Source organism: Enoplosus armatus, chromosome 6, assembly GCF_043641665.1.
Source record: "Enoplosus armatus isolate fEnoArm2 chromosome 6, fEnoArm2.hap1, whole genome shotgun sequence".
NCBI classification, from domain to species: Eukaryota; Metazoa; Chordata; class Actinopteri; order Centrarchiformes; family Enoplosidae; genus Enoplosus; species Enoplosus armatus.
The window spans coordinates 21,788,159-21,800,658 of record NC_092185.1 but is presented as its reverse complement, the minus strand read 5'-3'; the positions used below and the strand labels follow the sequence as shown (position 1 = coordinate 21,800,658).

General features: G+C 43.6%; 1 protein-coding gene across 1 annotated transcript in view; it reads left to right on the top strand.

Annotated features, from left to right (window-relative positions):
• Positions 1-2,865: 2,865 nt before the first annotated feature.
• The window catches only part of LOC139286035 (plasmanylethanolamine desaturase 1), a 34,170-nt gene continuing 24,535 nt past the window's right edge, over positions 2,866-12,500 (top strand). Inside the window, exon 1 of the mRNA XM_070906690.1 lies at positions 2,866-3,025. Within this exon, the coding sequence (XP_070762791.1) occupies positions 2,866-3,025 (160 nt within the window). The remainder of the gene's footprint in view (positions 3,026-12,500) is intronic.

The following is a 12,500-nucleotide window of genomic DNA, read 5'->3' as shown; positions in this document are numbered from 1 at the left end:
TTAATATTCAATTGTAATACAATAATAAATATTGTGAACATTTCTGCTACATTTATTTTTTACATTTATTCTGACTTTTCTCTTCTGTGTAATCTTTTTCTAAATAATCTACAAAGAAAAAAAATCCCTCCTTAAATGACCTTATCTCTGAAGGGAGCATTGTTGGAGTGTGTGTGTGTGTGTGCAGGTGTATTATCAGGTTGGCATCTCCCTTCTCTGATATTTAGCCTATCTGAGTAAGAAGGCCACACCGCACATTCCAGCACAGTGGAAGTCTTCATATCCACTATGTTCAGTGTTGCTGTGACTGCAGGGTAAAGCCTTATATACATGTACTGTATTAAATACCTGCAAGGAACACTACCCCAGCAAATAGGACCAACACACACCTCCATCCTGTAACAGGAGGCAACTCACCAAGGAGTGCACTGGAATCAGTACAATTGGAGTCCAAGTCCATTAAATCACAGCAACAGGTCAATTTCAGATTCCCCTTCCTGTACATAGGTGAGACCATGCAATTGTAAGCTTTGATGCACAATAACTGTGGAGGTGGCAGAAAACGAAACAGAAAGTTGTCACCCACGTTAATGTTGGCCAATTCCCTCATTAACTTTATGAAGAATGCTGGTGGCATTGCACAGTATTGATTCTAACAATTGTTGGCAAAAATTCTTCCATCTCCGTAGACTGTGTGTCATGAGCCCTGGGACTGTGCCGTCAGCCGGTGCTGCGTTATTATACCCAGGGACTTCATTCACAAGGTAACTGTGGGATTGATCACACTTTGCCACACTCATCTCAGAATGCATCTGCTGATGGAAGAAGATCCATGCTGCTTGTTTGTGATTTATAGCAGAACATGTGTGTCCTCAATTTCACTCTGACGTCCCATAAGCTGACAATCAATGCTGCAAATGGCAATGGTGGAAAATGACATTGTCAGTGATTTCTGTAATATATACTCATAATTCAATTTAACCAAGTGCCTAGGTTAGATTAAAAATCTCATTCACAGACGTGTTCTGGCCAAGAAGCAGCAGCACACAGAACGTAAAAGTCACAAAACACACCATTCAGACTACAGTCAACAGTACAGACATTACAAGAATAATTCAAAATTGACAATTAACAGCTGTCAATGCACCATTACTAAAGAATATTTAAAAACTGATACCCAATAAATATATCAAAAATGTATATAATAATCATCATAACAATCAGACAGTAGCTTAGTCTAACCATGTAAAATAGACTGTCTCACCTTCAAATAATGTCTGTTGTAAAGTGCAGGGAGGTTGGTTTCTGACGCTTTACGGGAGTTTTTCCTAGTTTGGTATGGACCTTAACAACACATTGCAGATATGATTTCCAGGAATGTCAACAGTAGTTCCTTGCTCCCAGGAATTTTGGATAATGAAATTGGATAAATACGGACGTTAGATGTCCAGAATACTCTGAAACACAGCCCTGACGTACCATCAGCTCTGCAAATTGTTATGGCTAACGCGTTAGCCAACAACTGCCTGCGCATCATAAACATCCTATTGAAGATGTGTTGCCGGCCACCTGATGAATGTAAGGTTTAGTGGTATTTACTGTACTCAAATTGATATTTTGACCTGATAGTGGGGGTAATTATCCTATTGGGGGACAAGAATGTCTGTTCCAAATTTTTACGACAATCCATCCAATAGTTGTTGAGACATTTCACTCAAAACCACAAATGTCGTTCTCATGGTGTCACTAGAGGATAGAAGTCAGAGGATTCATCACCTGGAAACCATGAATGTATGTACCAAATATTGCTTAAAAGTTAAACGTTTGATATGGTGGTGTCGCCAGAGGAAAAGACTAGAGTTCGCCCTCTGGGGACCATTAATGTCTGTACAATATATCACTTAAGGGGGCTTTTAAGTTTTAAGTTTCACATACATACATGAGCTCCACTGGCAGTGGTTTTTATGACTCGCTACTAGCCTGACAGACGTGTTCGGATGTATGTTGTGTCAGCAGCCGCTGAGAGCCTCCCTGCCAGAAGGCTGTTGGCTTGTACACTTGCTGGAACAGTCAAACATCTCCTCTGTAGGCTCACATACAGCATGTCTTGTGTATAAATCCATTGGTTTCAAGGTTTTTCTGCAGAGAATACTGCATTTGCAAAACATGCTGCATGGCTGACCCCTCAAGCACATGGTCACATGGTCTTTATGGTCAAACAATACAGTAAAATGTGTAGTGTTATCTTTACATTGGTAAACAACTGACTTAAGTAATGCCTTTTATTTCCCACCACATATAGGAATTTGACATGACAAACATGGCGTCATTCAATTCATTTCGTTACTTCTGACCACGGCCGGGTCCACAGACCACTACTTAAAAGGTACGAACGATTTTAGGGTCGACGACCACTTTCACTTTTCATCATGACTGCAAAATGCAGACGGTCCCTACAGCCGACGCGACGGCTGAACAGAACGCAGAGATAAAGTTTGTTGAACCAAATCCGCGCGTGCTCCAGCAACAAGCCTCGCTTTCAGTATGTAAACACGCGTGCAGGAAGTCTGTCTCTGAGACAAACCGGCTGCGCTCCATGACAGACGCTGCGTCCCTGTGAAATAGGTCTGTGTGTCAGCGCAGCTCCGTCTGTGTGTTTCCGGGTGGCACGAGGCAGCTCCGGTACATCCCCAGCTAGCATCGGTTGGTTCAGCCTCCCTCCTCCATCCAGCCACAACAACAGCAGCGACCGGAGGCCGGGCACACAAGCGGAACCAAACAGGTATTGACCGAGACAGGTCTCTAATTGATGTCTTATAGCTGAAAGCCAAAGCAGGGGGGGGGCGGCGGCAGCGGGCAGGAGTCATGGCGGCGTCGCTTCTCTCCGAGACCGACATCAGGCACCGGTCCATGGCGGAGGAGGATCCGAACGGGAATGAGCACGGGGCGGCTGCACGCAGCGCGGCGCCTCGCTGGGGACCGCAGCACGCCGGGGCCCGACAGCTGGCGAGGCTCTACTCTCCCGGTGAGGACGCGTTTGTTGCCGTGCTTTGCGTTAGTGTTGTTGTCACTTGCTTTGGCTGCAACGGTGCTGAGAATGAGACATGACAGCAGCAGAGGCCAAAAGCCACAGCGCGATATCAGTGATGATGATGATGATGATGATAACCCTAATTTAGCAGTGTTATGTCATCTATATGAATCTACATAAAGCACCACAACGCATGTGTGGTCCTTATTATGGCTGCACATACAGTAGTCATGCAACCTGCTGCATTAGACAGTGTGAGGGCCTGCTGTCTGCAGCTCTAAGGACCAGTTACAGTCCGCAGCTTCCTGACGAGCCTCCTTGTCCCTCATATGTTTTGGTTCTTGGTGTCTGCTGTACTATGTCCACACTGTATAATAACAGTGTCACTCAGTTATTATTTCTAGGTGCGGATTAACTTTTAAGTCCAAGTGGGCATCTAGAGTAAATTGGACCCCAGGCTATTGTGAAGTTAGTGTTTGTCCTGAGGTCTACATACATTGACATACACCTAGAAACACTATTGTACATCAGTACAAGTCAATGTTCAGAATCAGACCCTGGGATTTTCAGGGTTTCAGGGTTTTCAGCGGTGCTGAAGTGCCTGAGCGCCGCCGGAAGATGTTCAGCGTGTCCGCTGACGCGAGGAGGGCTTTAGGCACATATTTGTCCACACAGTTGTAGATTAAGTTTAAGAAAATTCCAAGTTTAGCTACTCAAATCCTAAAGGAAAGTGTAGCCTTGTAAAAACCCACACCATCTAGGTGTAGGCCTAACGTTACATTCATTAATAAACCTTCACTTTGAGCTGATATTTGCCACCGACTTTCTACCCCAGGACCACCCCCAATACGCCCACAAGTGGGGACATTTGACAGCAAATTGATGTAACGTCTTGGCGAACTCGGCGCTCTCTTGCCCCCAATTACATGCTGTGGTATTAAATTAGGGATATAAACTACACTCAGCACTATAGGACTGGTAGATCTAGGGCACATTATTTACGGCACTATCAACAGATAATGTTCCATTTGCAACTTCAATCACAACATACAAACAAATGTATCAAAATATGAAAATTTTTTCACACACTTTCAGTAGTTTTATGAGATAAGATCATAAATAATTGAGCTTTTGTTTAAGTTCGAGTCCAGTGTGTAGTACTCATTACTCACTTTATTATGAGGAGTATATTATCATTATACCTTCTCACTGTAACTCAAAATACACACCTTTTTTACTCCAGTATCAACCTTGTTGTGGGTGACACTTCATTTTCTTATTTTTCTATCGCAAAACCAGTGACGTTACCACAAACTGTCTGCGACTCACAGCGTGAGAGTACGTCCACTTGATTACTGTCCCGGCGTACACTGGTGTGGCACCAGCTTGGGGGAGTTTGCCATCAAATGAGTCAAATAAGCACGTCGGTGACCCGGCAACATACACTGGGTTAGTGGACTAATGAAGGGGACCCAATGTCGGGGGGGGGGGGGGGGGGGGGGGGGGGCGCAAAATCTGGTGAGCCAGACTAGCAGTGTCACAGTGTGCCGCTAACCATTTAAATGCACATAGGGGGAACACTGCTGACTTAAGACCCTCTGAGTCCGGGGGTGTATTTGTATCCATACTTACAATCCAGTGGCCCCCGTGGCCGAGGGTGCTGACCATGAACCGCAACATTTGGTTCCTGGCTGGGGACCTTTGTTGCATGTCGTTCCCCATCTCTCTCACCATATTTCATCTCTGTACTGTCGGCTATCTAATAAAGGGATAGTGTGTCCCAAGAATATCCATTACAAGGATACTTAAATAGGTAATTGAATAGTTTTAGTCTTTTTATGTCTGTCCACTGTCCATAAACCTGATGATGTCATCGAGGTTGTCTTGGCTTGGACAGAAAGCCTGCGTGTGCATTTTCCAGGCATGGCATTGCAAGCCCCCCGACTTTATGGAAGCACAATATTGTGGAAGGACTATAATGATTTGCTGTGATGCCTCTTTGACATTTGGAAAACAGATTGGGTCTCAAAGGCCAACCCAAGTGAAGTGCACACACACACACACACACACACACACACACACACACACACACACACACAAATGTTTAAATGTTTAAAATGCCCCTAGCATTCGCAGTTAAATACCTCCAGGTGAAGTTTTTTAGATGCTGGTGAAGTTGCTGCCTTCAGCTCAGAGAGGCGTTTAGTCCTAGGACAAAATCAATGTCTGTGACACAGTCTACAGCAGTAATCCTCAAATCCAGTCCTTGGGGTCCAGAGTGTTGCTGGTTTTCTTTTTTTCCCTGCTAGTTTAAATTCACCTGGCGTCCCAGTCCAAATAAGTCTCTGATTAGGCGTCCAGAATGAAAACTGCCTGGCAGAATAAAAAATAAGCAGCCTGGAGACTAAATTTCAGGACCACTGGTGCACAGGCTACAAGTACTTTAATAAAATGACAGCGGCTGTTATTGTTGGCAGGATTGCCTGCCTCCATCACAACAAAGTGTTGCTTCTCCGTCATGACCCTGAGGCCTCATGTAGTAGCGCGCATTGTGGTCTTGTTAAACGAATTCCCGAGAATGTTTTCCCATCAGCCACATCACTCCCTGCTGTCTTTTGTGTTTGTTTAAATCGTTACCTTTTTGTCCCACTCATATTGGCTTTCATCTTCTCTGTACTCGGGCTCCTTCTTGATGATCAAAAACGGTAAAAAAGCTGATGACTTCCAAATCCTTAACCATTGCTTCCTACGTAAACCTGCCCAAGGTTTTCAGGAATTTAAACTCGTGATCCACTCCTGTATTCCCGGACACTCTTTGCTGCCATTTGACATCACAGCTCAGCTCTGGCATTTATTGGCTTGTCAGTGGGTTTTGATCAAACGTGGGCTCCGAGTAGTGAGAGAAAAAACAAACATTGTTTTTTTTACATTGAGTTTTAGGGTGGCGATGGAAGGCACACTGCGCCTCAGACCTCAGCAAAGAAAGCCTGTCTTACCAGTTGTGCATCAAGCTGGACTGCGCCACATTTTGCCCGACCATCTGCCCTGCTTCTCACTTCACTGAGCATTTTAATTGCCTCTAGTCGGACCATGTTGTCCACTTGTTAACACTTCCTAAAATAGGAATGATGATGGCAGAAAAGAAATGTTTGCCCCACTGTAACCACATTATTGCAAAGTTCATATGAGGGCACAACACGTGTCACTAGGTTGGCACTTGATTCCAAAGCCCCCACAGCTCTGTGAGCGTGTTCATGTTCACAAACCACTGACCCTGGCAGCGCCTCTCCCGACTCACTGAGCTGAAAAGGAACTTCTGACCCGACTGGTGACTTAAGACTTTTTTTAAACTTTATTTTCATTTAACCTGTCGGCCTGTCACAGAACAAACCCTTCTGTTCAATGGAAGCTGGTGAGACCGGTAGTCCTATTTTTAAACACTGTGTAAATGAGTCACCTTCGCCATTAACGGAATTGGAGCGACACTATTATTCAATGCCATTTCATCAGAGAGATAACCATCTCTACTCTGGCATTCAGTCCTGTCTACTGCCCGGCAAAGCAAACATTACACATTCACGTAAACCGAGACGAGTCGAGCTTGCGTACGTGCACACGGTTGATTATTTGGCTTAATCAAAGTTGGATACGCGCTGACGGCAGAGAGCGAGAGCGATGTTGGACCAGGAACAACAGGTTCTTGTGTTTGTTTGGAAGCGTATTTTCATTTATTCATAAGTCACAGCAGCGACTAATCAGCATTAGCAATAACGGTGTCAGAGATGTAAACATTTTAACAACTGGTGGTTGAAGCACTGGCTTGTTGATTTGGCAGCAATTTACAATTAGCCCAAGTATATACTTTACTGGTGTTGTCAAAGATGGCAGAGCCGCTGTTGAAACCTGCCTGTCAGCCACTGCAACGTTTGGAAATGTGTCAGCTAGCAAAGTGTGATGCTACTGTGCTCATGCTTGATTTTTTTTTTTAATGCATTCAAATACAGCAGTGGTATGATATGTATCACCTTTAGTGTACGGAATTTGTGAGTAAGGCAGCCTCACATACAGTACGTCTGAGCTTCATTATCAGGGATAACACAGGGACGTTTCTGACTTCTTTCTATTGTTGTCCATCATGGTCAGGCAGCAATGACAATTATGACTAGCCAGGAGTCAACAGTACACACAGCAATTACATAAACGTGCATAAATCGCTATGTTCAACTAAACTTACCACTAAAATTGAATAAAAGACGAGCAAAAAAACCTACAGCTAAACCATTACAAAACTGTCTAAACAGGTTTTGAGTTGTAAACAATTACAAAATATGCCTAATAAACCTGTTTCAAAGGATACCAGCTTTAAACAGCATGAATTGATTCATTAATTAATACATTTTTGGCCAAGTGGTGGCAACAGAACAAGCCGTAAACACAACACTGACATGTTAATTACTTATAAAGTTGTTGTGGTGAACGTGTTGGCAGATAATTGCCTATTCACTAATTCATCGGACGAGTAAATGTTAGCATTCATTTGGAATCGTATTACTGGACAACACAAGAATTTAAATCCAATATTCACTCTCCTTTTAGCTCCGTTTTGGTCTCCGCCAACTCCTGAGAGAAAAAAAAAATCTTTTCTCTTTATGTTCCTCAATATGTTGACCAGCTAGTTGCTAACTCCGTTTGGTGTTGGCCAGGCAGCATACAGGTGTATCAGAGCTGATGATGAGAGCTGGGAGAGTGAAGCAACAGCAACAGTTACGTTGCGGGCCGGAACACCAAAACAATGTTGGTAGAGCTGAGGGGAACTGCCGAGTCTGGTGATAATGCTCGGAGTTTTCTTCACTTTCACATGTTGCACATGCCCAAACATTTGCATGTGCGGCTTTAACCTATATTTTGAAGTTATGGCATCAGCAACCATCTCATCCGTGTTAGACATGCGGTGGCCATAAAAAGCGTTTATTAATGATGATATAAGAATGTTATAGTACAATTATCTGTGCCTAAAATGGACACAAATCATCACTTTTTAAAACTTTGACTTATTATTGTAGATAAGAGGAGGAGGAAGAGGAGGGACAAAACGCAGGGTCAACATACTAAATGAGACAGATGCTGATGAGAACTTGGGTGGTGTTTGCTTTGCCAGCCTGTTGTCGTTGTTGAGTGAAGTGCTGATTGATGGTTAAGAGGATCACACATGCATTTGGGGTCCCGACACTTTATCCCCTCACTTAGCGGCCACAGGGCTTAGTTAGCAGACGGACTCTGGGTGAAAATAGCCCAGACAGGGCTGCACACGGACTGTGCTGGTGTGTCCAGGCTGATGTGCTACACAATAACACTCGACAGTGAAGTTTATACTCGGCCACTGAACCTGAAGTTTTGTTCGTGAATTTTCTTTTTGATTTCAAAAGGATAAATGATGTCGAACTGCGAAAGTTTAATTATATTTCTTGTTTCTTACACTTACACACTTTTATCTCTGCAGATGTATCAATCCACATGACTCATGATTTATTGATACTACCTTGTACTAAAGAAAAGGTTGCGTCTAAGGCACCGACAAGCTTTGTCATGTTTGTCATGAATTGTAAAGAGCAGCTTTCAGTGTATTGGTTTTGTCCAAGTGTCACAAAACACCAAGTTCTGGTGATGAAGGACAATGACAGCTGTCAACCAGAATACAGTCAAATGTCATATTAGATTTTTCAGCGCACTATAAAAACCACGCATCCCCGGGGTGGGAAAAGCTGCTTTTTGGTTTTCTAGCTGTAACCACAGAGGAGAACCTGGTTGTGTGTGATTTATTTTATTTTTTTCTTTGCGTCTTCACCAGGTAAATCTCCAAATGACTTGTAAAGCTTCGCCTCATTCCAGCCAAAGGGCACAGCGGGCTGCACGTGGAAGATATGCTCAGCGACGCTAACAATGCTGCTGAGCCATTTTATGAAAACTTAAAAGCAGAAATGTTCCCCACATGCTGACAAGTGTCTGTTAAAGACAAATAAACAGCCCAAATTCAAAATGTCAAAGTGTCCATTTAAGGGAGCGCCACGCTGTTATGTGCTTAGTTGTTTGGGTCCGGTTCAGCGCTGGTAGGAGGTAAATCTAAATAGCAGTTTGGCTTGTTAGAGTTTGGAGAAGTTAGATGAGGCGTTGGCGATGCTCCACAGAGCCAAACATGGGCTCATTACAGCAAAGCTAGGACGGACAAACAGCTGGATACATCCCCCTCTCCCTCTGTTTCTGCGTCTCTCACCAACTCTCTATTCATCCCCTCGTCTCTCTTCGGTCCTCCCATATGTCTGAAGTGTCACGGTCCGCTGACTGCCTCCCCTCCCCTCTCCTCCCCTCTCCTCGCCTCTCCTCGCCTCTTCCCAAATGCTATCTCGCATTATTTCTCTTCTGCTTTTCCGTATTTTGCAAGACATCTAAGTCTTGTCATGTGAGAGGGTTGTATGTTTGTGTCTGTCTGTGAGCGTGCACATCTATCTCTTGACCTATGTGCGCGTGTGTGTGTGTGTGTGCGCGTGTGTGTGTGTGCGCGTGTGTGTGTGTGTGTGTGTGTGTGTGTGTGTGTGTGTGTGTGTGCGCGTGTGTGTGTGTGTGTGTGTGTGTGCGCGTGTGTGTGTGTGTGTGTGTGTGTGCGTGTGTGTGTGTGTGTGTGTGCGCGTGTGTGCGTGTGTGTGTGTGTGTGAGATCTCGGGTTACCCCGGAGGATCTGTTGTCAGTGCCTGTAAGCGATCTAAAGAGCGATACTGATCCTCGACCCTCGTTCAGCTCGCGTCGCTCTGACTGCTCGCGTGTCAACCTGCTCCCATTAAACACACATGAAGACATTCTGCAGCACAGGATCCTCATTTCCTTCATCACAATCAACCAGCCTTTTTGGTTAATGAACTGACTCTTGAAACAAGGAGGTTGGTAATGCTTTCCTTTAAGGGAAGAAGTGAAAGGTTTAGCCTCCGTCTGCCGGGAAGGATGAATTTACAAAAAAAAGTAAAGTAGGTTAGAGTCTATAGAATGACAAAAAAAAACTGTCCAAAAATAGTGAGAAAATAACCCTCACAACTTTGCAATGTCAAAGGTGACGCCTTCAAATGTCTTACAAAAGTCCAAAACCTACGGAGATGTGTGAATATGAAAATGAGTGTATGTTTCAGTAAAACTGTGATGACGATAAACACTTCAACAGCTTCTCCGGGGGTCAACAGTGCGACATCAACAAAAGTGTTACGTCCCTTTAGTTCGTGAATCCACTAAAGAATCAGTGACAGGTAAACTGGTAAAAGGAACGCTAGGCAGGTGCATTTTGTCAGTTTTGCAGACCATGGCTGAGTTGACATTTATCACTGATCCCGCCTTTAGATCAGTCTTGCCCACAGGAACCTGTAAATATCCTGTATTTCATCCCTTTCACAGTTTATGAAGCTGGCTGATGTCATGATCTCTTGTGCTTTATCGTGGGGCTGTAGGAGAGGATTTTACACATTAATTGTCTGTATTGTTTGAAAGTTAACTTTTCTACTGCTGCATGGCCCTCCTTCAAAAGAGATTTCAGTCTCAATGGGTCCCCGCTACTTAAATAAAGGATAAATTAAAAAATTGCGTCATAGCTGGGTACATCCAAGCCAAGACGGAGCAGTGCAAACTGTTCAGTTTGAACCGGTCAGGATTATGTTTAAATGTGTTTCGTTGTGGAGCGCTTACAGTATGTCACTGATCGTACGTTGCCTCAGCCTTGTGTTGTAGTTTTGTGTATGATGACAGTCAGCCAGTTGGATCATTGATTTTAATCATTTCTTCTACCAGAGTTGAGATTACCAAAAGCCTTTTTCCCCAGAGGCCATGGCCCTGTTACCAACAACAACAGAGGCCGGGCAAGGTCATTTAGGTAGGTCAAATTTGAAAATGCGGACAAAGGCGAAAGCAAAGCATCGTACAGTGTGCTGTCTCAGAAATATTACGGCTATTATCTCTAAAAGTCAAAGCCTTTTCACGTTAAAAAAATGACTGCAATTTTAGATTTAGTCTGGTTGATAGATGGAGGTATCCTATGCAGTTTAATTCTTCCTGAAGTCATGTCGAACCTAAAACTGTATTCCTATATGATATTTGTATGTGATAAGTCTACAGTATTGAACAGTGCTCACAGAGAGCGACACGTCTCAACTGTGAAATCTGACTGACCTGAATTTGTCTGTTGAAGACGTGCTGCTGTGATAACTCTCGCTTCTCACATGTGACAGTTGACACATTCTCACGCACGCACACGGACTCCCTGAACTAGTGACCCCAGGGTCGGGAAGGTCAGAGGTCAGAAAGCATCTGAGCATGTGTGTTGGGCCCTGAGAGTCACATGGGCGGTACTTGGCTTTGACCTCTGTGTGTGTGTCCTGTGACCTCAGTGTGTGTACAACCAGAGAGTACGATAACCGAGTCAGCAGAATCCGTAGATTAAACCACTGAGTTACAGTATACAGTACTCTGTGTGTGTGTGTGTGTGTGTGTGTGTGTGTGTGTGTGTGTGTGTGTGTGTGTAAGAGTATTTTACTGACCTCATACTCTCTATGATGTGTTTCCTGGGTGTGTAAGCACTATTCATCAAAATTCATCAAAAAGAGCAAAAATAAAATGTGTATGTGCGTGTGTGTGTCGTATTAACAAGATAGATCGTCAATACATATAATAAGCAGGTGAATATATAGTAAGCCTTAAAATGCAAACATTTCCATTAAACAATGCTTTGGCATCATTTGATGGAACTTGATTTTGTACAAATGAAAAATAAATTACAAGTGATAACACTCGCGGGGCGTGTGTAAACTGCTGTAAACGCCTGATCAGATTTTCTTGTTTTTGTAGTATATTTTCCATGCATGGGGGTGCAAATTTGATTTAATCAAATATCCATCTGAGAACAAGTTTGAGGGTTTCCTGAAGACTTTTCAATACCCACACTGTGCAGGAATGCACCGCTCTGCAGCCATGAAACACCAAGCAGGTGCTTCTTGGTTGCCTCAACCACAAATCATAACAATTTTACAATGTTACTAACCACACTATTTTTTTTGGGGGGGGGGGGCTTAACTTTTTGCCAGCTTGTGTTGCTGCAGTGGAAGGCTGGACAGCCCAGGATATTCATTCATCTTTTCTTCAGGATTCCTCAAGGTATAATGTTTCAATGTCATGCATAGGGGTTTTCTTTCTCATAAAGTTCTAATAAATCGACGATGATGTGGTTTATCCCGGAAGTACACTATTCTTCCTTGATGTTTTGGCTGATGCTGTTTCCGTAGTTTGCATTTTAATTTTACTGGTGTTGAACAGTGGTGGCTACTGCTGCTAAGTTCTTCAGTTCTAGTTGTGTATTACACACAAACTGATGTTGCTGCTGCAACAACATGTCATATATAATCAAATTAAAAATAGCATTTGTTCATTTACTTATATAGGT